The sequence below is a fragment of the Semicossyphus pulcher genome, unplaced genomic scaffold, assembly GCF_022749685.1.
Source record: "Semicossyphus pulcher isolate SPU_LCO1_2020_fin unplaced genomic scaffold, fSemPul1.0.p SCAF_9, whole genome shotgun sequence".
Taxonomy (NCBI): domain Eukaryota; kingdom Metazoa; phylum Chordata; class Actinopteri; order Labriformes; family Labridae; genus Semicossyphus; species Semicossyphus pulcher.
The window spans coordinates 28,667,109-28,694,322 of NW_027211770.1; the positions used below are offsets into that span (position 1 = coordinate 28,667,109).

At 42.3% G+C, this 27,214-nt stretch overlaps 1 protein-coding gene across 2 annotated transcripts; it reads right to left on the reverse strand.

Moving 5' to 3' along the window:
- Positions 1-325: 325 nt before the first annotated feature.
- On the reverse strand, positions 326-25,043 carry etv1 (ETS variant transcription factor 1). Of its 2 annotated transcripts, XM_069656029.1 has the most exons (12): positions 24,968-25,043; positions 24,601-24,648; positions 23,892-23,904; positions 19,951-20,004; positions 12,883-13,012; positions 11,702-11,890; positions 9,943-10,190; positions 6,270-6,341; positions 6,108-6,176; positions 5,828-5,997; positions 3,539-3,640; positions 326-1,980 (listed from the first exon to the last, which is right to left on the reverse strand). In XM_069656029.1, exons 1-12 carry the CDS (start codon positions 25,016-25,018, stop codon positions 1,759-1,761), a joined length of 1,368 nt encoding a protein of 455 aa, XP_069512130.1. In that variant the 5' UTR covers positions 25,019-25,043; the 3' UTR covers positions 326-1,758. The 2 variants fall into 2 exon arrangements, with proteins under 2 accessions (XP_069512130.1, XP_069512129.1); XM_069656028.1 differs by lacking the exons at positions 11,702-11,890; positions 19,951-20,004; positions 23,892-23,904; positions 24,601-24,648; positions 24,968-25,043 and having other exon boundaries at positions 12,883-12,901.
- Between the last annotated feature and the right edge of the window lie 2,171 nt (positions 25,044-27,214).

A 27,214-nucleotide genomic window follows, 5' to 3' on the forward strand; every position in this document is an offset into this window, starting at 1 on the left:
TCACCTGCATGAAAAAGTGGGGTCTTAAATTAGCCATTGATTTTTCCTCAGGTGTCACTTTGGTTAAATGCTTTGTGGTTGGGGGTTTTCTCTCCAACCTGGAAATTGACAAGAGACCATAATCTATTAGTGTTCACGCACAGACACACAGATCTGCTTGGGTTGTGTTTTTCACTTCCAGGATGTAAATTTATGACTGAAAACTTTGAGTTTGAGAGTGAAAATCAACAAAAAAATCAACAAAAAACCCTGCCGAGAGAACAAACACTGCACTTCTTAACAACAAAACTTTTATGCAAGTTCGTAAAACATGTGAAAAGTGGTGATGAGGTCGTTTTTCAGAACTGTTTTATTACAGAATTTCTCGCTATTGCCAATCCCGTCCCACACATGTGAACCTCGAGGAAACAGACGGACCAGATTATTTTTTTAAACGCTCAAATTGAACAAAAACTTTTAAACATAAAAACAAAATAAAAACAAATAAAAATCCAGAATATCAAGCTTTAACCGCTGCACTTCATTTTTTCTTCTTCTTCTTGAGGCTATAAAAACACGTACAATTTGAAGCAGCAACAAAATGTGCATTTACCTGATTATACAATGAAACACTATTTCGTTTTTACCATGAATGATTTTTATCACATTATAAAACTCTAAATATTTCTTATCTTTTTTTAAATTTTATTTTATTTTTTTAACCAAAAAGCAACCTATCAGTGGTAAAGCATAAATATACACCTCATGTTCACCTGGAACAAAACAGGAACAAACAAAATCTTAATTTCTGTCTCAATTTTTCATCTTTTTTATTGTTTAAGCCAATAAAAGTTTTTTTTATCAGGGGATGCAAATAATATCCTGTTGATTGACTTTAACTGTACATACACTTCACCTGTAATTGAACACCTGAAGAAGAAAAAAAATGGCTGCTGCTTTCATGTGTTTCAGAATAAAAAGAATAAAACTGTTTACAGTGAGTTATGAGTTATCTTACAGCGGCCTGGAGCTTCATGGATCATCCTGGCCGTTCACAGGAAGTGTTTTCATCCGCGTTCCATCTTTACAACCCGCAACCTTTTCGATCCAGTGACGTGGTTACACCTACATGATGAGGTCTACAGTTCTGATTGGACGGTGGGCGTCGACAGACAAAGAGGTGCTGTGCTCAAACTGGTGGTGAGGCGGCTAAATGTCTCTTTTATTATCACATTACTTTTTTAAGTCTATAATCATCACCATGAAAGTATCGTACAATACGTCGCCAGTATGCACTTAAATGAGCGTCAAAGTACAGGACGGCTTAAAGGACAAAAAGGGTCATCCTTCCAGCAGACGAGGAAGTCCAGGTAGTTGAGTCCTGTCTCAGCAGGGCGCTACATGCTCAAAAACATGAGGGTAAAAAAACAGAATGATTCCCACACTAATGTACAAACACAAACAGCTGTAAAAAGCCAACCACATAGCTAGCTAGCCCCTGGCAGGTTCACACCGCGCGGGTCCTGTCCATAAAGTGCACTCTCCATCCTGCTGTGCGGCGTCAACGTCAGAAAGACAAGAGCAAAAAAAGGAAAAAGACGTGTGTGTGTGTGTGAGAGAGAGACAGAGAGAGAGAGGGGAAGCTCCGCTGAGTGTGTGTGTTCAGTCTTATTCCCGGAGCGACTGTGAATTAGAGGACATGACAGTCTCAGGTGTATGGACGGAGGAGGAGGAGGGGGAGGGGAGAGTGGAGGTGTGTGTGTGTGTGTGGGGCGGATGTTAATAAACATAGCCCTCGCTGTAGGGGTGCGGCTGGCAGTACGGCCCCTCCTGTACGTAGGCCATGTTTTCGTCAAAGTGCGACAGCGGCACCGTGTCCTCCTCGTTGATCTGCCGCTCCATGTCCGTCTTCAGCACCGGCCGCTGATTGTCGGGGAACGCCATGGAGAACAAGGCCTCGGGGTCGCACACGAACTTGTAGACGTATCTCTCGCCGGCAACCTGCACGGAGACGGACGGGACGAGGCAGAGAGGGGTGAGAACTTGTGGCGGGAATGATCTTACTTTGCACAACACAGTGAGATGCAGACAAATGTGAGCTGTGAAGACATCAAAAAACCCCTCAAAACATCCTCATCAACCGGATGATAAAATTCTATAAGACGTACTTTTAATACTTTTTTTAAATCTAAAAAGTGAGCTGCATCCTTTATACCGGTGTGACCAATATGCAAGTATAAAATGCAGAGAGAGGTGTTTTATTGTGTTACAGTATTTTATCTAAACGATGGTGCTATCCGGTTATTAAGTGGGGACGTCACATCTCTGCATTAAATTGTTTCCGGGTCCGAGCCGCTACAACGTCAAACTTGATTATTGCTAACGCTTCGTCACGGACATGCACCGTCATGATCGTCATTGCAGCCGCCACCCTCACAACAATCAACGCTATCGTAGGCTGCAAGCTACCGCTAGCGACAGCGCCGGTAGCTAGCAGGACTGCAAACTCAACATGGTGAAAACAAATAGTAGGCTGTAATTTGTGTGTTTTGAATTAAAATAATTTGAAATAGTGTTGAAACAAATTGTATACAAGTTTTTATTAATGAATAGCTATAGAAAACCTTTTCCCCTCTGGGATAACCCCCAAAACAGACTGCGTCTTATATTCAGGTGCGACTTATATTCCAGATTTTACGGTAAGTGGGCAGATAGTTTTTGTCTTTCTTCAGTTAAATTTCACTTGAGTGAGGACGGCTGTTTGAAGCAGAAACAAATGTAAACTGATTGCGGATGTGGGTGAAACACTTTCACGTCCTTAAAAAAAACAACTATTACTTTAATGGAAAAACATTTTGTAGTATCTTTAAGTTTTACAGGCAGCGACATTTTAAAGTCGCAGTTTGATTGACGTCTGACAGAAGGATCATGTTCTGTCTTATAAAACAGTTTGATTTCATGTGTATTAAATCGAGCGACGCCTGCGAGCTCGTTCAGGCAGGCAACTCGAGCTGCACTGATTTCATCTTGACATACGTCACTCTCCACAATCACCTGACAAACACTTCCTCCGTCTATTTAAGCTGCAACATTCCCGCTCTCTCCCTCTGCTCTGTCGTTGCCTGCGCTGCTCTGCACCAGCACAGCGCTCATACTTTCAGCCCCACCACCGCCCCAGCATCCACCTGCAGGCTCCGACTAGGACGGTTTAAGATATCATCTCATCACTCCTCAAATTTCTGCATGTAAAATAAATATGATGAGTGATGAGGTCGGAGCCCAGACGCCACACACAAGTTGTGTTCTGCTGCTGCAGGTTGTCTGACTAAAGACACCAAGACATCTTCCTTTATCTCCAATCATCCACGAAACACAGAAGACCTTAGAGTCAGACCGTTTTTTATTACACAAACGCGCTTTTGTTGCCTTGATCTTCATCAGGTTCACCATGTTTGAGCTCTACCTCCTTATATCGTGGGGCCTCTATTAGCACATGGTGGCATCAATCAGCCTATAATTGTGCACACCAGCTCCAAACTTTACTAAAATTCTTTCTTACCTTTTGCATGATTCCCTTCTCGTAGTAGTAGCGCAACGATCGGCTGAGCTTGTCGTAATTCATCGCCGGTCGATTCTTCTGTATCCCCCACCGACGGGCCACCTTTGCGCCACACAGACAAACAACACAGTCAGTAAACATAAACAGAGAGCAGGATGCCAAAAGGCAGACGTATCAAACACAAACACGCACGGGCGACCCGATTTCCTGACAACAACGCTGAAATGTTAAACAAACTTATGAATCCATATTTTGCTAATAACAGTAATTAGAGTGCGTCCAGCCCGGGCAGACCTGAGCAGCGATGTGTTCATTAGGAGCTTGTCACACACCCAGCGGAGGAGGCAGCAGATGTTACAGCACCTGTCTACCAGACCACCCACCACCCGGCCTCGCAGTGCAAACCCACAGCCCCACCGTGCTCTCCTCAGACTCTCCTCCGAGGCTTTCACTCGGTTTCCTTCTCTACCTCGCTTCCCTTTCTGTCCCTTTGTTCATCTCTCTGTTTTTGTAGGACCCCTTAACAAGAAAAGGCCGATATACAGGTCGGCCGAAAGTGTAAGCCGATATGGGACTATCAGTTTTATATTCGGCAGTTATTTTAGATTCAGTCTTCAGACGAAAAAGCTTCTTAGTTTTAGTCACATTTTCGTCCTTTTTCAGGTCAAATTAACACTTTAAATATCAGCAGATCACCCAAACAGTAAAGGAACGATGAGGACACAGCAAGATTACTTTTCATCATTCAAACCGTCTGACTGAAGCAGACAGCTGATGATCGCTCCTTTTTCTGTGAGCATGCACAGAGCCTGAAGCAGAAAGCCTGGGTGACACAGAGTTCATGACCACCTTCGTGATACCCGTTATGTCCAACCGAGTTACTCAGTTACAGGAATTAATTGCTTTTATTTTGACAGACAGATTAGACGCACAGTGGGGGAAAATATGCTTTTTAAATGTCCGACAGTCCACCACAAACATTTTAGTCCCGTCTCGTCCTGTAAACGAAAAACAAAACATACTAACGATCTATTTTCAGCTCGTCAACGTCTCGTCTTCGTCACTGAACAAAGATTGTTGACGAACATTTTTCGTTCAAAATGAACACTGGGGTTTATCACAGATGTATTGGTGGCAATTTAGGAAGGGTAAGTATATCAAGCAGAGCAGGCTCTGACTCCATTGTTAACAATCCTCTCAGCACTGTCTGCAGCACATGTAGCAGAGCGTCACAGGCGAGCAGACGCTGGTTCGTACTATAAATGATTGACAAGGAATGGCAACCTTTGCATAGTCAGATTGGTGCAAATGAGCGTAGTAAAGGTTTATTAATTCCGGCCAAAAATGTTGCTACATCAGCCGCCATATTGTTTTGGTTTACAAAATCTATTTATTTATTTATTTATGTGATAAGGGCAGAGCATGTTTATGATCAACAGTGGAATAGAGAGGACGTAAATCTGCCACAGTTAGCATCATTAGTCCCGGGGCAGGACACAAAAACAGAAGCATAAGAAGCGGCGATGCACAGAAACAGAAGAATCACATATTAGACGAGCTCGACAAAACACCCACCCCCCAAAACACATGTATGGATCTGCTGTCTGTGCTCGCTGACACGCTCCACCTGCCCGGTGAAAACACAGAAGCTGCTAGCTAACGTTCGTCCGTGGCGTCCCAAAGCGAGTGCGTTTGGTCACCTGATGGCATGAATGGGCCCCCCTGTTAGCTGCAGCTGCCCTGAGGCTCTACTCTCTGCTGGGCTACGTGCGGGCTGCATCCTCCTTCCCCAACCCCCCCACCCCACCCTCTAACAGTGACTGAGCCACACTGTGTGTGATGTGGGCGCACACAGACGCGGCCTCTGTTTCCATTTCAAAAGGGCCAACCGTCAACATGGTGGTATTTTTAGGGATATGTCCTGTGAAGTATTTAGCAGAGGTCTGAAGGGTCAGCTGGATAGATGTGGGTGAATAGAAAATATATTAAAGAAACTGTTAGAGCAAACCAAGGCCAGGCTTGACCACTTTAAGAGAACATTATTTAAACTACTTCAAACGTTGACCTTTGACTTTTACCTAGTTTAGCCTGGATGTTTTTATTATCACATACAGAAAAGTCTCCTAAGTCGGGGCTGAAAGTGTTGAGGGAAATAAGATGAATATAGTGGATAATCTTTCTTTAATGCAGTTTTTTGCGTGTTTTTTGAATATAAAGCATCCTCTATTTCTTACCTACTTTTATACAAATTCAAGTAATTGTTAACATGAGTAAATCTCTGTGTCTCACCTCCTCGGGCTCGATGAGCTTGAACTCCATGCCGCGGCCGGTCCAGGCGATGAAGTGCGAGTTTGACGGGTCGTCCAGCAGAGCGACCAGGAACTGCCAGAGCTGCAGCGATCCTCTGCGCTGGTACGACGGGCCCTCCCTGTAGAGCCCCGTCTCCTGCTTGATGTCACCTGCAGGACACATAAAGCCCCATTAGTGTACGCTGCTTCAACATGACTGCACATGGAGTAGCTTTCTGTGTCGTATTTAAAAGTATCGGCTGCACTTGAGGAGGACTCACCTTCAACCTTTTCAGGCACGACGCAGGTGTCATCGTAGAAATGCCTCACCACTTTGTCAAACATACAACCTGTGAGATAAGATTAAAAAGGAGTGTTTGATATGATATTCTTTAAAGAGGCCAATCATGCTTCATCACAACATTCGGTCGCATCGTCCGTACCTTCGGTCCTGTTAGCGTGAGCCAGATAGCCGTCTTGCCGTAAGTAGACAGAATGGCAGCTAGGCACTTCTGCTGAAAGCCAGGAGAGAACGGGAGAGTGGGTGTTAAAGGGCCCGAAGGCAGCATTAAGAACACTATCTCAGTTATCTGAGAGCAGTCAAAGCCTGTTCACTCAATGCACCACTGGCTCTGATTAAAGAATATGCCCTCCAGCGTCGGCCCCGCGATGGCTCCCAGCCACAGGCGAGCTCCACTATATCACACTGCTAATACTCGCTGCGAGCGTCTCCACTCAGAGGAAGATTTACTACAGAATAAAACACAGCGCTGGTGTGAAAACACAGACTGACATGATGTAAGTTTCGTCATAATAAGAGAGCTTTTACACACTGTTTCGGATCAGAACTACGCGGACCTGAAGGTGTTGGTTTCCTTCACTTTGCCACTGGATAACGTGTAACTGAAGCGTGTTAGCTAATGGCTTAATGTTGTTTTCTAATTTAAAAGTGATGATTCTCAATCAACGGCTGTGTTAAATACTTGATTCTGATTGGTTAATGACACCATTCTAAGGTCTGCTATTTCTCGATAGCAGGCCGTTGCTATGACGAACAGATCATCGCTAGGGTTGTGGCTCTAATCACAGAATCCGGAGGACTAACTGTAATCATATCAATCCGCCAAAAGAAGTCCGGTTAAATTTGACGTCGGCCGGATTACAGAGGGGAAAAAAGGAAAAGACACAAAACAGCGGAGAGAGAGCAACAACGGTTAAAAGACGCAAAAACTGAAGGCTACGACGGAGAGATCTACAAAACTGAAGACGGCACATGAAGTAAAGTATTAAACAGAACACAGTACGGGATACGGCGGTGTTTAATGACGGTGAATGGAAAATAAAATGTCAACAGACTCTGACAGTGACGAGACAGAAAACATCAATCAGGTGCTGCTCTGATTCCTGCGTGGCCTACTCCATGATCAGAGGGAATGTTTCCATCTAATGTGAGTAATAACAGCTAGCTTAGCTCATTTTAAGAAGGCTAACCTTAAAGGTAAGTGTTGCTATGGACGCAGCTCTCACTGTGAGTGTAACGGACTATTTTTAAACGGAAAGATGATCATTCTTAAGTCATCTCCATGGCTGGGCCTGTCTGCTTTTAAACTGCAGTGTACCAAGGACAGGCAGAACAACATGTTTTCAGATTGGCAGGTTTGAGACGTCACAAACCTAAGGAGCCAATCCCGTTAATGGACGGGGTGACGCTATGCAGATCATTATGTGTAACCAAAGCAACCATGCTCGAGCCAGCTGTAACCGTCATTGTCATTTTTGCAAACTCACTACTGACTGCTAACGTTAACGTTACTGCTGCTAATTACTCCATTTCAAGCTAGCTAAGTTTCAACAAGTTGCCACCAAACGACAGCAGAGACGTGTTTTGTTTTAACGACGGAGGGGGGCGGTTGGAAATGTCCATAGTGGGCGGGGCCTATGCAGATTTAGGAATTTTTAATGAGGGAGAAGGAGGAGATGCTTTGGGAGGATTTTTACAAGGTAATTAAACATATCAGACACAATTTATTATTTCAAGCAGAGCATTTTATACGTCTTAAAACATGACTGGAGCTGCTCTTTAAGCTTATGTAACTAGTTTGAAGTGGGCGGGGCTTATCAGGAAAAAAGGTGACGTCACATATTTCGTCTAACCAAGATTTAATACAGTTAAATGATTACAGTTGTCTAGATGTTCATGTTTCTTCTTCTTAACACAGCTCTGATAAAGCTTATGTTTTTCGGTGTCACTTGTTACTGTATACAAAACTTTTCTTTTCTTTTTCTTGTCCTGGTTTCACTGATCTTTTGCTGAAAACATCATGGTTCTGTGTCATTTCTTCACAGAAAATATCAACTTATTTAATGCATTAATAATTAAAAAGATTTTGTACTTATGAGTTGAAATAAAACCATTTAAATAAACGTCTAATCACATCATTCTCTAAAAATGACTCTTGTGCAGTATCCTGTATTTACAGTCCACATTGACCCGGCCGTTTGCTGCGTATGTCAGAGCCTCCCACAACACAAACAGGTTACAAAGTGAATGTTCGATAAACAGACTGAGGCCCTTCATTTAGGCCCATAAACATTTCTCTGAACTTCATCAAAGTAATGGGCTTGTGGAGGAAATTGCTGCTAATGAAATTACCAGTTCCCCTCCCATCCGTCCCAACAGGCCTGCTCCAGTCAACATGCTGCACTGCTAATAAATCCACTGTGATGCTCCATCATCCACGTACAGTACAGGACAGGACACGAGTGGACGCGAGACTATAAATATACCTTCTTTTACTATTTATTTATAATCTTCATTGTGCTTTTGTACCTTTGTAGTACGTTCTCCTGGTTACTTGTATGAGAATAAGCTAATAAATCAACTTTATTTCACTTCTTCACGTTTGTACATACGTACGTACTTATTGTAGGTCAGTCAAATGTATATCTTGCATCCTGAGAAGGGTTGAAACTTCTTAATCTACTGATGGAAAATTTAAAACGACAGAAAAAACGTAATTCTAAGTTTCTTAAATGGGAGAATTTGCTGTTTTATGTCAATTAATTCACTAAGAGCTTAACTTTTCGACTATGGGAACCTTTGATGATTTTATATTTCATGATACTTTCCTTTTAAAAAATAAGTAAAATGATAGATTAACTCATCAGGAAAATAGGTAGGTAAGTCATTTATATGGCAACTTTTTAAACGTAGGCTTTTAGGAGCTTACTAGGTGCTTAAAATCAGACATCAGGACATAAATATAAAAGCAAAGAGAGCCTGAAACAAGAGGAAAACATAAACAAAAACATACGCCTAAAAGATAAGTGTCAGTTGCAGACTTAATCTTGAGATATTTCTCTACAAATCGGCTCCAACCTGACAGCTACAGAAACTCTTTGTCAATAATTAAAATGTATTTAAATCTTGTGTTTTATCCCTGAAATAATCCTGTGTTGTTAATTGGTGTTTAGAGACCACACGGTTGTGAAACGCAAACACATCTGTGGCAAAGCGATCCGCTACTGAAAAGTGACAAAAACACCAAAAATCACAGTTTCTTGGTTTCTCCCTGAGAGAAGCTGCAGCTCCTAACCGGGCTGCTGTGAGAAAAATAAAGACGGGAAAGAGGCTGGTTGTGTTTTTCTCGACCCCATCGCCCTGGGAGGAGGCTGCTTTTCTCCCTGACTGGTCACACAGCCTCTCCTGCAGCTCGCCCTCTCCTGGGTCCTCTCAGTCCGCCTTGTGAATGAACCGCCAGTCCGGCGTATGTTCATTCATGTCCTGATGCAGCCTCGGGCTCCGCTGAGGCCGCAGGCTGATGATTAGCTGTCTTTGCTGTCTAACTAAAGGAAGCGGGCAAGCGTGGGAGGGCAGATTTTTGGATTGTGACCAGGCATTACTCCCCCTCCCTCTCCCTCTCCCACCCACTCTTTTCTATTAGAGCTCCACAGGAAATGGCGACCGGGCGCAGACACCCGGCCCAACCAGATCCCCTGCCCTAATAATGGGCAAACTCAATAAACGCCAACCCCTCCTCTCGTGTCTTCTCCCATTCCTGCAATGATAGCAGAGCTCCAACACACACACATAAAAGGACTTTTTAAGCCTCTCACCTGAGTCGTAGGTGAAATCTCTGGGCTCCTGTTTGATCATCATGGTGGCGGGGTACCCGTGGGACAGCGGGGCCCCCATCATGGCCGGATGCTCAAACAGGGGGTCGGGATACTCCTGCTTGAAGCCTTGAGGAGGGAAGGGGATGTTGGGCTCCGACATCTGCCGGTGGTAGATGGGCCGGCCGTCCCGAGCCATCGTCGGCGGGGAGGGGAAGGAGTGGCACGGCTCTGAGAGCTGACGACGAAATCTGAGGAGGATCACACAAAATGAGGAGAAACTGTGACCCATAATTACAGAAGAGAGTGATGACAGACAAAAATACATACAACATTAATTCATTAGAACATGCAACATTATAATATTAGCACAAAGGCTGACTTAATAGCTTTCCGTAAAGAATGAATGAAGCCCAACAGAGCTGCTTGGGAGACATAAATGGCGAGTATAACATCTTTTAGTGCAGATTTTTTTTAGGTCATACTGAGCAAAAGTGAAAGAAAAGCATCCTTTGAAAATAATTTACTGCTACTAACTCTTAGTTATTCAAATAGGAAAGTTACAGCAGCTTGTTGACACTTTAAAGTCGACATATTTTAGGTATGCAATCAATTTTCTATTATTCTAATGTGTTTTTTTTAATCACGTTGGTAAAGTTTTGTTTTAAACATATTTTAATTTAATTATTTTTTGGATCCTCTCCTTCCTCCTGAAACAAGCGTATTGCCATTCAAAGGTCAGACCTTAGTCACGATTGGCTGACAGTATCTGGAGCGGCCGCACTCCACTGTCACTCCAAACATGGCGGCTCTCGGATCGGTAATTCAGCCTGTTGTGTACGAGCCAGAGTCCCCAGGACTACAAGCTCGTGCAAGAAGGCAGCCTGAGGTGAATGACGGTGAACGACGATTGGTCGATTTCAGCCAAAGCGAGGTTCTCTGTAGAAACCTGCAGCTGTTCTGCACGGCCCGTTTCAGATGCAACCTTTTTTAAAAATGTCTTTCTGGAAAAATGCGGAATCATGCAGTTTTCACTTTTTCACTGTGAACAATAAACACCCAAAAATATCCTTTCAAAAGATGTGGCTCCTTTAAGACAGTGATACCCAACCTCACAGGACAGGAGTGCAAAAACACTCTCAGTTTTTGATGTTACACACCGTTATTGACCCATTTAGATTTATATTAAATATTTTTTAATCTTGTAAAGTACAGGATAATTTTACCACCTCAAGCTTTTTACACTATTCAAAAAGATCAGACATAGAGAGGGTGAAAGATAATTTTTTTGGTTTTGATAGGACAGCTGAAGGGAGACAGGAAGTGTGGGGAGGAGAGAGTGGGGGATGATACGCATCAAATGATCGGCAGACCGGTAGTCGAGCCTGCGATCAGTGCATCGAGGACTGTTGGCTCTTACATGTGGCGCCTGCTCTACCAACTGCCCCAAAACTTCATGGATAATCTAGTAAAACACTTAAATAAAGTTGGTGTAACAGTTGATGATGTGTCATATGATTGGATTTAATTAGAAAGGGGCCAAACAGGTTGGAAATAAATGCTCTTGGATGATGAATTCTGCCACTTAGATATTTCTTGTCCGTACATTAAGGCAGGTGTTTCAGATTAGCGCTCTGCGTGTGCCGACTAGATTCTTCTCCTGTAACTAAATCTCTTCTGTGTGACCTTATTATAATCAGCTCTAGCTAAGAGCCCCACATGTAAATGTGATGTAAATGTAAAAGGCTGCGGGCTGCAGTACCTGTGGTCCATAGAGTAGGTGTTGTCAGGGAGCGGCTGCGAGGACGGTATGTGGGCGTAGGTCCTGTCTGGTTTGGGAGTCGGGGCCGCCGTGGGTGAGGCATGATGGAGGGGGGACACGGGGGTGCTACAGGGGGGCGTCACTGGGCTGGAGGGCTTCATTCCTGCAGGCTGCTTCTGCTCGTAGGCACTGTGGCAAACAGAAGTCAAATATGATTACAGCACTGCCGTGTTTGGGGTTTGGTTTCCTTTACGTGAGCGTTCAGGATGATGATTTTACAGTCACAGAATTGATCATACACTTTGTGTTGGAATTTGGCTTCATAAAAACACTTGTGCATCGGATTCTGTTGATGTTTTTTTCTTTGTCAAAGGAAAACTAACACAAGAATAAAGCTAGATCTGAGGTTAAAAATATTGAGGTATTTTTCTTAAAATATCGTCTCTTTTATTGTTTATTGAGAAAATTATTTTGTTACATTACCTGACGCTTCGTTACTTTCCTAAACTATTGAGCAGATTGTCAGAAATTAAAAGAAAATAAAGATTACGACTCATTTGTACAAAGTTATTTTAATCTAATGGGACCTTTTAAAAGTTAAATTTGTGTTTTTTTTAATGGGGTTTGGTGTAAAAGTCCTGAAGGCTCTGTATTGTAACAAACCTCCTTTGCTGCTGCACATTCATTTTACAGTCTCGCGTTATAATTTAAATATTAGCTCAGACGCACGCTGACATGTTTGAATGGATATATAAAGGGAACCTCACACCTCCTCTTGTTGTACACAGCGGAGATCAGGATGTAAAAGTGAAGCCCTGCCAAATGTTGGACTGTTTTTGTCCCCTATATGTGTCTGAGTCACCTGGTCAGGAAGTGAATCACACATGATTCACCACTTATGATACTGGTTCAAGATGGCTCTCTGCATTCAAGGTCATTATATTCACACACAGGTAGAATGACACAATCTAAATTACCTAAAATATAAAGGTGCTTTGGCTTTACTAAATAGAGATGCAAGCAGTATCTGGTTCTGTTAACGGTAAAATAGAAATTAAAGGTAGATTAACAATTGAAACCAAATAAAAACGTCCTTTAAATATATAAACACTCAGTTGAGGATCTTTGAATTCATCGGGACGCACATTTCACTTGTTAATTCAGTGTCTCGCGGTGCCCACCTGACGTTGTACAGACACTTCTCTCCATACTGGAGCTTGAAGGGCCGCTCCTGACTACAGTTGGAGCTCAGCTCTGAACACGGGCTGTGCAGCTCCCTCTTGATCTTCAGCTGCAGTCCGTGGAAAGCCACTACACCAAGAAAGAGAGAGAGAGAGAGACGGAGAAAAATAAGACACAGAATGATAATTTACAACCTCTGCAGCAAATAGCAACTCGCTACCAGTATGAAAAAAAAGTGCCTTTTGAGAGCGGGTGCGAATGAGCTTCTGCAAAGAAGGTGCTGATGAGTTATTTTTGTTTTAGAGTTTTACAGCAGAGTGAAAGGGTGAATAAACACCTGAAACAGTATTTGTATTATCACTTCACTAAATCTGATAAAAAAGAAAAAGAAAAATCTGATTAAATATCAGATTATTTCCTTTAGAATTAGCAGCTGCTTATCAGGTTGAAGCTCTGCCATGAGTTCTGTTATCTCCTTCAAATTATCCATGAAAAACATGAAATAAACCACTATAAATTATCATATTTAGGCAAGAATACAGGGCTGATTTTCACCCTGACTTTATGCACATGTAGTGGAGGATTTTCCCGTCAGCATTTAACATAAGACAAAGCTGTCTAACCCTGCTGTCTGTGCACTGCAGTATGGACCACATGCACCAGCTTACTACTGCAGTACAGATACGGAAACATGTACCTGTATGAATGCGTAACAGGCCATAAAAGACTGAGCATTCGTCCACCAACAGATCTGACATCTCAGGCCGTCGCTTCCTCAAACAACTCACTTTAAATCTCATTTGTCCTGCTTCCACCTGACAGGGACTGTTAGTGAAATATGACAGTCATAAAGCCGTGTGTGCGGCGATGCTCTTATAAATCTGCTTTCAGCTGGCTGTCAATACGTTCCAGACGACAACAACAAACCTCATTGATCTGAAGAAAGGAGAGGCGGGGGGAGGGGGGGGGTTATGTGCTCTCTACCTATGGCCCCACAATGAGGCCGGTGCATCTGAGAGGCTGTTAAGTGCCTGATCAGTCCTGATTAACATCCCATCATCTCCAGTCATGATCAACGCTAATCCAATTGGCTGCGCTGCTGACGAAGACGCAGTCAGTCAGAATGAAGTCGGGCTCGGGTTGCTCCGCCGATCGCTGTCTCACCGCGACGGCACACAAAGCAGCGGTGAGGCCGACCAGCATCTCTCTGTCAGATATGAGAGCGGGCCGAGTCGTGGTTAGGGTGATTATTCTGACATGAAGTTTCAGGCGGAGAAAATAAAAGTAGTTTGGGGCGCTGGTTTAGCTCAGTGGGTAGAGCAGGTGCCTCATATACAGAGGTGACAGTCCTCGCCTTCGTCCCTTTCACACGTCATCCCCCCACTCTCTTCTCCCAATACTTGTTGTATGTGGCTGTGTTATTTGTCATGTAACACATGTGTCCATTCTGTATGTAAAGTTGTTTGTGAGCATGTCTGTGATCTGTCCTGTGGACCGTCTTGTGAGGTGTCCTGTAATTGTAAAGTTTTTTTAGGTACCTGCCTTCGGACTACGGATGAAATTTAGCTATCGTGCTAATTCCAGCATATTGACTTTGAAGCGTGTTGCTGATAGGTTGATTAATGTGCACTGTCCTAATTCAATAAATAAATTCAAATCAAATCAATATTTCCCGTCTCTCTGCAGCTGTGTTATCAGTAAAAACGTGTTCGATACCCGCGTCAAATTGCCTCCAAAATGCTGCATCAGTTTCAGCAAGTAAACCCATAAATTCTCGTTCTGATTTCATAATTAATTAGCTCCCCTACAAATCAACTTGTTCCTTCTTCTCCCAGACGGTTACCTTGTACTACGATTTTGGAGCTGCAAAGAAGAACTGATTTTTTTTAATAAATAAACAACAACAACGCGGCGCTAGCAGAGAGTGTAGCTTTGGTCAAAGCTAGCAAAATGTCTACAATCACTGTTCCTCCAATCACTCATTTTAAACATGTTTTTTATCTTTAGGAAAGAAAATTAAAAGAGAAAATTGGAAACAAAAGAGCATTTGCAGGTGAAAAAACAGTGTTTTTAAAAATGTGTAGACATTTCTGTAAATACTCAAAGCCAAGGCGTCTGAATCTGTACTGGGAGGAAGAAATTGGTATCTGAACATCTCAAGTTAAAAACAAGGAAATGATGAATGGAGAAAGGAAATCTATCAACTCCGGTTCCTGCTGGAGTACAAACATTTAGACATTTGATGACCCAGAAGACCCAAATCTGTGGTTTGGGAGTATTTATCTTTGCCTCAGAAGGTCTCTGAGGCTGCGAGGGGCTGAGAGAGGAGGATGTTTTGGGGACTTTTCTCACGGCTGACTGACAGCTGCCGTACGAGCAGGGGTCGATCTGCCAACACCCCATCTGACGCACAGCAGAGCCCCTGGGGGACGGGCCACACGGGCCCGGCGTGACAAAGCTCAGGGGTTGTTCGCAGCCCTCGCTGGGGGCCTGACCTTTCCGGGTCATCGATCGGAGGTCAAAGAGACACTTCCTGAGGGGAGACCTTTGACGACGCCGGCATTGCAGAGCCTCGTTAAGGGCTTACGGAGTCAAAACAATACCTTAGTTTAGCCTGTCCTGATCACAGACTGTGTCACTTTAATTAGCTGCTACAATAAACATGCATGTTCGTCTTTTCCTCAGTCTAGCACAAGAGTTAACCACCCAATGACTTCTGGTTTGCAGCTCATCTCACGCTTCTTTTCCTCCGTCAACACTGAATCAATATAACATTCTAGGTTATTAAATTACCATGCAAAATGTACGAGTAATGGCTATAAAAATGTTTAGCTACAAGCGTCACATCAGCTGCTAACAATGGCTTCATGTGTGCAGCAGCGCAGAGCCTTAAATTAGAAATGAAAATGTCACAATAGATTTCGTCAGCGGGGTGCCAAGGTACACAAATCAATAGCGAGAGCATTGCCCCTGACTGAAAAAGAGACTTCCTTTTTAGTCCAGAATGTCATGCCCATCACTGCTTGATTGCTCTCATTATCTACATATTGATTACCTGAGATGGTGGGGTGTTTAAAAGAAGAAGCAGTTAGAACAATTACTGGGTCTATTTTGAATGCAAATGTTTTTTTGTTTTTTTTTCCTGAGCCATTAAGTCGAATATTCAATTTCTTCGGTCTTTGGGGTACTTACTGACAAGATTTATTGGCTTTAAATGGAATGAACGTACATTCTTTATATGCGTCAGGTTTGTCGTGCATGTGAGGAAATATTTATCTATTTTACCTTACATTTTCCAACAAAACTTGGTGCAAACTATTTAATTTTATCTGCCATTTTTGTGCCAATTCTTGTCTTTGTTTGTTTCAGGTGAGCCATGCATAAAAGGAAGGATATACTCTAATCATTTTACATTTTTTCAACAAAACTTGCGTCTAATAATTCATTTTTTTTACCACCTTTTGCTGCCAATGCTTTAAGTACACTATCAAAGAACTCTTGGCCCCAACCGTTGTGTTTTCTCAGGTACAAATAGTGTGTTTTGGCAGAACCAGGAGCCTACGTTTGGCAGATATTTCTCCAGTCCATTCATAAAAAAATACAGGTCTTTTGGCAACAGCGAAAAACCCTCCATTCCATTTTCACCTACTGTAGGTGCTCGCCTTTGCTGTTAAATGATGGAGGCTGAGATCTGCCGGTAACGTGTGGCCTCATTTTACACCTCCTCTACTCCTCTCGTTCCCTGCTAAGTTATGCTAATGGTAAGCATCTGTGTTGGAGTTGGAGACAAAGAAAAATTCTCCTTCTCCTCCTTCAGCCCGAGGACACTTTCGCTCCGAGGCCGCTCACATGCTGCTTCTGTGCTGCATGGATGGAGAGTGCGAAGTCGACATTGAGGGAAACTGCCATGGCTTCCCGAGAGGTGATAAATCCGAGGCCATGAAAATATAAAGTAACACTTTTTCTCCCTCCTCTCCTTTGATTTTGTTCTGATTCCACCTTTTATTCTCATTAAACCTGATACCAAAACATTTTAAAATACTGTTACTTAACTGTTGCTGTTAATTTAGCTGAGGTGAATGTAAAAGAACCAGCGTGAAAATCCATTTAGGTGACAATAAAAAGGAAAAATGGAGTAAAAGTAGACAAAAAAGGGGAATCAGAGCTAACGTACATTTAGCACTGTCCTTTTTTTCGGTACGCAATGTTTCTGTATATCTGAAGATATATAATCTACTATAAATCAGATTTACCAATTAATCTAAATAAATATATATTTTACTACATAAAAAATACCCAGCGATTGTTGCTACACGACTTCTTTCTTGTGCCAATTCTGCCGACTAGCTAGCGCAAATAAACTAGCTAGCAAGCAATTAGGCTGACAACACATTGGCTAATGCTAACTACACTACTACCAGGGGCATTTTTAAGGATTGACGGTTATTATTAGTTATTTTGACATTAAGCTGAAATAAATTTGAAGCAGATTTAATTAAACAATTAAATGTTTATTAAATTTATACGACAATTATTTAATGTTAAAACGTAGCTTATTAGAAGACTGGAGCTAAATTGTTCTCATATAACATGAAACTTGACATCAAAGCGCTATCTAATTATTTATCAAGAAAGGGCTACTGTTATATATTTATATAAATCTTCATAATTTAACTGTGAAACTGTCAATAAAGTTATATAATCGTTTTAAGACGTATGGTTAATCTCTTAAATTGGATTTCAAATATATTGCTTTTAAGGAGGCAACATAAAAACAGCCTGGCGCTGTAGTTTAAAGTTAATATAACTTAAATAGGAGTAAATGACGCATTGTATGGGAACTACTTTCAGCTGTGGGAATTTGGGATTGACCTAAAAGAATGAACTACAGTGTGTGTGTGTTGTATGGTAACAAAGGAACACCAGTGCAACGTCAGTCTTTGGATACACCGATTGTTCTTATAAAAGCTAGTACGATCAGTTTGCTTCCACTTTTGGTCGTTTCATGGGATGTGTTGACAGTTGAGAGGATATAATAAACTGTCAGCTCCTTTGCACAAATAAAATTTCCTGTACGATATCAGTTACTTCCCCTCTACTCACTGTCCTTCTTTCCTCACACTCGCCTCTTCAGGTACAACTTCTATCTACATCTCTTCCCATCTACGTCCCTGTCTCTCTCTCTCACCGTCGCCCCTCCACCTCTCGGCTCGGTGAAACCCATATGGGAGAGCTGCCGGCTGGGATGCCTGCTCGAGCGCCCAACCACGGTGCCCTCACCCTCCCGCCATCTGTCAGTGCCTCTCCAGTCTGCTGCAGGTTTGCCAACAGGACAATTCAGATGGTCAGCAGTCTCCTGCCACCGCGGCCACCCACCCTGGCTACCTCTGAAGGACAACGGGACAGTCTCTGTGACCTCTGGTTCTCTACTGTACACCACGACGCTCCTCCATGTTGGATTTTAGGGTAAGCTAATTGACACCCAGGAGTGTGGGAGTTAGTTCACTGTTGAGGTGTGTTTAAAACAACATAAAACATATGAGAAAAACTGGAAAGAAAGATTGTTTTTAGATCCTCAGAGCTCAGGTTTACTCACTCTAAGCTTGTTTTTATAAAGTCTGTGGAGCGATCGTCGCAAAAGATGATAAATACAAACACATTTATCACAAATACCAGATTTAACGACAAAAGGAACGTGTAAATCCCTTGTCCCTTTGAGCTCCTCAGTTTTGCCATTTCAAGGTGTAAAAGAAATGACGCAATGGAAAGAAAGAGCCAAAACATAGACCCTCTTCGGGTTTTAAATCTACACAACCAACAGGAGCATCCTCAAAGATAGGCCGTTAAAAGGTCTGTAAGCTGACTTAATTTCAGACTTCATGTTTTCTTGTTTTCTTTGACTACTAAAATTTTACAACCTACAGTCAAACTAAAAAGTTACTGATGCAAATATCAAATACGACCTTTTCTCCTTGTTCAAGTTAAGAATCCTCTCTTCTTTGTTCCGTCCCACTTTGCTTCCAGGTTAAAGGGCGTTGAGGACGTAGGGAAGACTTGTTTTTTTTTTTTGCCTTTTTCTCACAGTTTCATGGGCGTTTTGGCTCATCTGAAAGACATGTGCTCGCTCAGGTTCCCACTGCGCTCCACTCACTCCATTTCTGTCTCCACCTTGGCACTACTTCCTCCAGAAGTGGACCGTGCCAAGTCACCAGTCACCGTGTGCAACCAGCGTGCACAAACCAGGTGAAATACGACTAACTACTTCGTCCTTGTTGCTGCGAGTTGGAGAGTAAAATCTGCTCCAGTGAGGTGATGGAAATGTTTATCAAACTCTAAAGTCGTATTCTTAGAAACTGATTATTCTCCTGCAGGAATAAATAGAGATATCATGCTTCTTTTATGGTGCAACATCCCCCCTGAAGATTGGGGAGTGAACCAGAAGGCCAACAAGCCTTCAACTGAAAGGGATAAATGTGGTATTTACTAATATTACTCTGCCGGATTTAGAAAATCTAACCACACTGGATGGTTTGCGCAAAGAGAACCTGGAGGCGAGGTCACCTAGGAGCATTTTTTAAAGATTTTATTAAAACAAATTCAAAACAGCCATCATTTGACAGCAGTTTGGCCCACCTGGTATAAAAATATCACTTCAACGCCCCTGAAAGAATCTGCCACAATATTTTGATGTTTATGCAAATAAATTACAGTGCAATAATATCTCAGTGGTGGTGAGAGGTACAAGGGGAACAGAGGGAAGGGAGAGACGGATATAGAGACAGATAGAGAGAGAGATAGCGAGAGATACCCCCCCACACTCATGCACCTGTCTGCAGAACCGCAAGACTGCTGCAGCTCTCCAGAGAGCACTTGTGCGAGCAAAGGTGAGGCTACTTAGAGACACGGAAAAACACACACCGCCACATGCACGCTCCCCCGAGCGCAAACACACCAGTGAGTGAAAAAAATCACACCGCAGATGTTGACACAGACCCAAACAGGAGCATTAACAGCACGCACAAACAGAGACACAAACAGTAAAAAGAGCAAAGAGGTCTCTTACTTACAGTTTTCAGTCTGGAAGTCTGGAACGAACTGCTCGTCATTGTCGGGAACTTGAGCTACAGACACAAACAGAGAAGAAGAAAGGGGAATGATTGTTTCTGATGTTGATGGACAACGCAGCATTGATCACAGATCCCAGCAGTCCGATAGTCTCCTCTGGCAAACAGTCTCCTGGGATATTAGCTCGGCCTATCCCGGCAGTGTTTGCCTCGGCTGTCTGTTAAAGAAAGCTGCTGAAAAAGATGTTTAACGGAAAAATCGGGGCATGGAGGACTTTGATGCCTTTTTTAAATGCGCATTAAGCAGCGCCAGGGTCATGCTGAAAAACGTTCCCTTTGTGAAGTCATTTTTGTCTTCTATTAAATTCTATACCTAATGAAAAAAATACATTTAAGGTTTAATTTTCTTTTTTTTAAAGTCCAAACTACAAAAAAATCTGATTTTGTTTGGCAAAATAACACATAGCTGAAGGTCAGTTAGAAGCTTTTCTTGCGCTTTCAACCCTACTACACGAGACACAAGATTTTTAAAGGAATTAAAGATCAAATTTAAAATGTTCTGAGCACCTCAGGAACGTAGTCTCTGTTGTAAAAATGTAACAAAATGTTTTTTATTCTAATGCAACAATCTGCTTTTAAAATTATCTATTTATTTAAAAGGGACCGTGTACAATATTTAACATAAATGTTACCTCTCGATGCATTGTACCAGAGTTAGCTTAAAGCTAATTTTAATCCGCAGTCGCTTGGCAGGTCATTTTTTTTCTAAACTAATTAAGACTAAGAAATTGAAAAAAACCTCATCAAATTCACATTTTATCACTTGTTTTTCTAAAAAAATCATCCTGTTATGGATCGACTGTAGAGAAAAAATACTTGTGAGCAAACAGGAAATGCAGCTAAATAACAGAGCTGAGCAAATCAATGCACAACATAACTATGAAACAGTTTGCGCTGTATATTTTCCATGATTTACTACAGAAGTTGTGCCCTGAAGCATGTTTTCTAACACACTCCAGCCTGTGAGGGATATAATACTTTGCTTTAGGTGACAGTCTACCTCCTGACTCTACTTCCTGAGGTCGCCTTGTCCATTTACTGCTCGCCGGCCTCGGTTCTGCCTCCTTGCCAGCAGCCAAACACCCATTGTTAACTGTATCTAATTGGCTTCTTCCCTACTGTTGAATCCACCTGTACCTACCGAGTTCGGTCTGTTCCAAACCTTTCAACGCTTCACCTGCGCCTCAAACGCCCCTGCACTCAGGCTAATGCTAAAATAATGAAGCCTGCCCCGCGCCGACTCCAATTAAGCATGTACATATTTATATCACACGTATTTACTCCCGGTGACAGCTCTCCACGTCCCTCAAGTTCGACTCTCCGACTCTCTCCGGCAAAAGGAGATTTAAATGTGTCATTAGCACGTCTATTTATACGCACAATGAGGTGGATCCTCATTATCACAGAATCAGTAACATGTCTCGACACGTCTAGAGATCTTCAAGAAATATCACTGATTTTCCATTTTTGTCACTCTTGGTATGATCAGGGAGGCTTTTTTTTTGCTTGCAGGAGGTGTGAATTGAGGAGAGTAAACAATCAACGGATGAAGAGGAGAAATTGCGGCATATTTTCCAACAATGTCAAGCGGGTGAAAAGAACAGCAAACAAAGAGGTAGAAACGAGTTCACGCTGCATTATGCTGTAGTTTAAGCTATCAGCACTCTCCTGTATGCAGCTGTTTTAAATATAATTTAGTATTTCAGCCTGACTGTTGATCTGGAAAACAAGTTGCTGTATTACACTTCTTTGTTGCCCCCTCTTAAAGGGCCATTACGTGTAATTTTAACAAGACGTTAACTGAAAAACAGACATAAAAAAGTCCTTACACGTGCATTCTAGTTATTTTTTTCCTTTTCCCTTCAGAAGTCAAAACCACATCTTTAAAATGTGCCACACAACGGGAACATCTAGGGTAACAAGAAACAATTTTGCAGCAACTTCAGAGAAACAAACTTGGAAAGGGACAAAGAGAAGAAGGATGGAAATAAAAAAAAAATAGAAAAAAGGAAGCAGCAGTGTGTCTGTGTCCAAAAGGAAGTACAGGATGGATGAGTCACCGGCCTCAGTCTGTGAATGAGCCAGCTGATCCCTGCAACAAACTCCTGGGGAGAACGGCAGAGCTGGAAATCTGCCGCCATTCACAAAACAAACAAAAAAAAGAGAGAGAGAAAGGAAGAAGAATAGAAGGGGAAAAAAGAAGTGCGGATAAAACGGGAGAAGTTGTAAAGGCTGTAAACACGAGGCCTAAACAGGAGAGACTATTCTAAACAATATAAACAAACAAACAAAAAACACTGAATGTGCTGATTTCTAAGACAAATTTTTCTGTCAGTATCAGAATTCTGAAGAGAAATCGTTGAACAAACTAAACAAAAAAAGTGAGGCATCTTTTCAGAGTGGGACTATTTTTTCTGGCAAAAAAAAAAAAGACACTCAAACACGTCCTGGGTTGAGGTGGAGAGCAGAACAGGTTTGTGGGTGTCAAACACACACCCGCCCGCTGACGAACCCCCTCAACCTCTCGTTCTCTGAGTCGGAAATTCAGTCTGTCTCTAATAATTCGTCCTCTTGTTCCAATTACCTGAACTAATAAATCTTAGAAATGGGGAGGTATTCCTTTTCATCTTAATGGACAGGAAGTCATTCATTAAATCTACAATCTCGAAGCGTACATCATCACATTGATCCATGACAGGCAGAACTGTAATCCTTAACAGTAATACCTCTTATCATCCGCCGCCGTCTCTTTTCTCACTTTGGATACTGAAATATTTAAATCGTGTCTTATTCTTTTACACGCCCTGCGGTGCGCGCCGCGCCACCTCATAATCTAACTGCTGCTCGGAGTCGACTCAACTCCTCCGATATCTGTTTCAAAGCATACTTTTCATTTTTTAAAGGTTTGGATTTGCACTGCGAGCATTTTCAAACGTGTTAAAGAATAAATGGAGCCCATAAATGATTGAACGTCTTATTCACCTGTGTGAGCCAAAGACACTTTTCCTGGGGATGTTTTACGACTCAATCCTTATTTTAGAAAAGTTGATTCAATTACACAGCGCACCTGAGAGTCCTACTTTATAACGAGAGTTATGGCTTTACAACCGGAGCACTCTGTGGTACGTTACAATAGAGATTTTTTTGCGCAGGTGGGTTTTTTAAAGCTGCAATGCTAAAATACAAATATAAATTTTGTAATTAACAATTTTTAATTTAATTGTTTTACAGAAATAAAACAGTAAAATAGAAAAAACGTGTGCTTTTTAAAGTAGAAGTCGATCTGCTCTCATCATTTCTAATTATCCTAATTTCAATTAAAGGACTAAAAATAACCCCAAAAGTAATTTCTCACATTAAAACATATTTTTCTAAGCGTCACATTTTTTCCTTTTTTTAATGAACTCAAATTTTTTACATTATAAAACATTTTTTATTATAATGTTACCGTATTCACACACCAATATTGTGCAGTAAAGCCAAGAGCACTCTCGTGCTGCTGCTGTCACACAGAGTCTCAAATGCTTTGGTCTACTTTCAGATAAAATACTTGCATTATATTTTACTGATCAGCTTGACCGTATATACAATTAAAAACTACTTTTAATCAATACTTTCAGGCAATTGTTTGCTTTAACACTGTACAAGTTTACAGAATTTCACAGAGCAAATAAAAAACTACTTCCAATAACTCTGACAATGTTTTACCTTCCACTCTAAAGCTGAGATAAGTCAGATTTAAACTTTCAGATTATATGCTATATTCAAAGCAAGTTGATTTCTAATTCAAATACAATAGCCAAGCTAAGACACGCAATGTCCCATGCACATGCAAGTTAAAATACAGCAAAGTCAAAGAAAGAAGAGCAATATTCACCACTAACCGAAACTTCGGTGCTGCAGACACGCTGGAAAGAGGACACTCGCGCTTAAATCCTGAAGCATCACGTCTCAGTTAGACCACAGTGAGCAAGTCTTGCCATTAGAGACAAAAATATATAAAAAAGGAAAGAAATGGATTCTGGATTTTTTTTAAAAAGTCGATTTAAGAGACTGAATCTGTTTTGGAAGACTACGATTTAAAAAAAAATTATAGATCCATTCTTTTTTTTTTGGGGCCGCCAAGAAGTGAAATTGAAGAAGACAAGGTGATGGTGCAGCTGGAGAAGATAGAGAGGTGTGCTGAGAGGAAGCAAAGGGAGGGAGAGAGAGAGAGAGAGAAGAGAGGGAGCAGATGAGAGAGAGAGAGAGCTGGTAGCAGAGCTCTGGTGGAGGTGGAGGTGGCGGCGGTGGCTGGCGTGCAGCGTGTTAGCTCCTGCCAAAAGCAGAAGAGACAGTGAGCGTCGGAGAGCCTTCTCCTGGTAATTTGTGATGACACTCTCTGGGTAGAGCCTCCTCGGTCTCCCTCAAGACCCCTCGCTCACAGTCTCTAATGTATGCATGACACACAAGGTGCCTCTTCCACACAGGCTTTTAATTGGACTGCGACGCTAGGCAAGTAACTCCAGGCTGCTTTTTTCTCCCCCCTCACAACCATTTTTTACCCATCTCTCCTCCTTTTTTTCTCTTTTGCTCGAGATTTAAAACACTCACCTTCTGCGAGCCAAGTCTCCTGCAGCTGACTGAGGTCCTGGAAGAGCTCTGAAAGACAGGAACAGAGGCAGAGAGCAGAGGCTTTAAAGCAGTTAAAAAACACAGGCAAAGCTCAGGAGAAGCATCAGAAACAACTGAGTTCATTACGGCGGGGTGATATGCCCGTCGGAGCCGCTGGAGCTCGGTGCAGCTAATAACAAGTCAATTTGTGTGTCTGACCACTGACAGAGGCTTGTGAGAATCATCACAGGCCGCTGTGTTGTAATTGAGATTCTCTAGTTAGCAGCGCAGGTGGCCACAAACCAATTGAATTTTGCTAAATGTTTAGGAGCCGTGAAATTAACTTCTCCCTCTGCCCTCTGCCTACCTTCAGTGTCCAAAGCCAGGTCGGACTTAATGAATTTTCTCTTTCTGTCATGTGCTTTCCTCTGGCAACTCGTTGTCTTGTCTTGCGGCTTCTGCAAGAAAAAAAAAAAGAGACACAAATCAATTTTTTTCCCTCGCTGGAGCAGTGATTCTATTGTTGGCTGCAGCTCAAGTGCAACTGAAAGAGCCTGAATGAGCCACTCATTGATGCCTCACACACTTCTAAAAGGCAAAGGAACCTGCGCTTCAGATATAATTAACAAGTTGTATCATGGTGCATAACCAATATCACTGTGTATAACAGTAGGCACCTTGTTTAGCTGTTTATCTTTGATGATTAAATGAAACTTAAATGGTCCCTGAGGGAGGAATGAGTCTTGGCAGCAGCAGGGAGGGAGAGAGATGAGATCAGAAGAAATAGAAAGTGTTAGAGAAAAGAACAGACATTTACAACAATAAAAGATGATGTGAAAGAGCTGCTTCTGATTTCTGATTTGCCTCCAAGTTTCCTAGTCAGGGATAACTCACTTTGGAGTTACAGTAAGGCACTTGCTGGTCGTGAAATCCATCCATTATGCGCCGCTGAATCTGCAAAGTCCCCAGAGTCTTCTTCCTGTCCGGTCACCCTTCAAAAAAAAATGCGAGTATATAGAAAACAGAACATGAATGAGAAGAGTTTCATTCATTTAAGCACAGTTCAGAAGCCTCGTGCTACTCTTAAGAGACCAAAATTACCGACAACACCTCCGGCGATGCTGTAAAGTTAAGTTGACAATCTGCAAATCTCGTGCGTAATCGAGCAGCGCGCTGAGCTTGAGGGCGCAGCGACATGTTTTTACACCATAGTACAGATTTACGATGAAGACGAAGTACTGAAAACTAACATGCAGTTACCTAGCGAGCACTCTTTCTTCCGCTTGTAGAGTGCCACAGAGGCGGCTGCAGGATCTCCACAGTCCCGGCTGCTGCCTGCGCTTCTCCCCGCTCTCTGTGTTGCTTTCTAGCGGCTTGGCATCGCCTCCCGGGGCCTCCCATGGAAACAAGCCGCACTCCGCTTCCTATTGGTTGTCAATGTCTTTCACCGGATCAGATTGCTGGCAGTCAATCATGCACGGCTGCAGGCGGTAAGAAGCAGAGAAGTCAATGGTAACATTGAAGTGTCATGCGCCTTTTGTAAAGTTTGGACTTATTTTGGAGGCAACGAAACTTCAGCGTAATTTCTCATGCTTTTAAAGTTATACCTAAACACACATCCAGCCTGCACCTGCACACCCCCTCCCCTCTCCAGTCCTGTCTCACCCTCTCTCCTCCTCCTCCTCGCACACAGTCTGTACACACACAAACCCACTCCTCACTCCTCTCCCGGTCAAGTTTGTGTCCACGGTAACTGTGTTTTGAAGAGCCTCCAGAGGGACCTGATGAAGCGCCAGCTCTCCCAGCTCCTGTAAGGGATACATTGTTGGGAGTGCCGAAGACCCGCGGAAGGCACTGACCTGGAAGTGAAGCACAGGTCACCGGGCAAAACAGGGGACAGCCCCCCACCCCCACCCAAAAACAAAAAATCTAAACACTGCTTGCTTTCTAACACACATGGCCAATAAATGTTGTTCCAACCTGAAGCTGTGTTGTGGGAAAAGTTTAAAAACTGCTGTTTTGTTGCCGCTAAATCACACTAAAGGCAGCAGAAATCTGTTGTTAGTTAGGGTATTAATATTATTCTCACAATGTATGGATAAAGTTTAAATTGTTATCTTTCATCAAACTATAATAGAAATGTTGGTACTAAAATTATAAATGGAAAATCATGAACTGAAGAACAGCAGTTTAGCTGCATCAATAGCTTTTGGAGAGTCAGGCTAGCTTAGAAGCTAGCTAACGCAGGTTGCAAGCAAAACAGAGGGCAGCTTCCAAAAAAAAAAATTAAAACCTAAACACTGCTTCCCAACCTCTATGTTCCCAACACACATGTCCAATCCCAACCTGACACTGGTGTAGTGGGAAAAGTTTTAAAAGAGATGTTTTCATGCAGCTAAATACACAAAAGGAAGCTGGGTACAACCACAATATGTTGCTAGCAAAGGAACTTGGTTTCTCACAATGTATGGATAAAGTTTAAATCTAATCTTTCATAGAAATTATAATAGAAACATACTGGTACTAGAATTTTAAATAAAAATTGAACATGTGAACTCAACAACAGAAATGTAGCTATATCAATAGGCCTAGAAAGTCATGCTAGCGTATTAGC

Excerpts from the sequence above, each read along its gene's own strand:
- etv1 (XM_069656029.1), bottom strand. The coding sequence starts at position 25,018 with ATGACAGAAAGAGAAAATTCATTAAGTCCGACCTGGCTTTGGACACTG. Across the intron at positions 6,342-9,942 it reads AGATTTCACCTACGACTCAG|CAGAAGTGCCTAGCTGCCAT; the intron begins GTGAGAGGCTTA and ends CCTGGCTTTCAG. Across the intron at positions 6,177-6,269 it reads TCACGCTAACAGGACCGAAG|GTTGTATGTTTGACAAAGTG; the intron begins GTACGGACGATG and ends CTTATCTCACAG.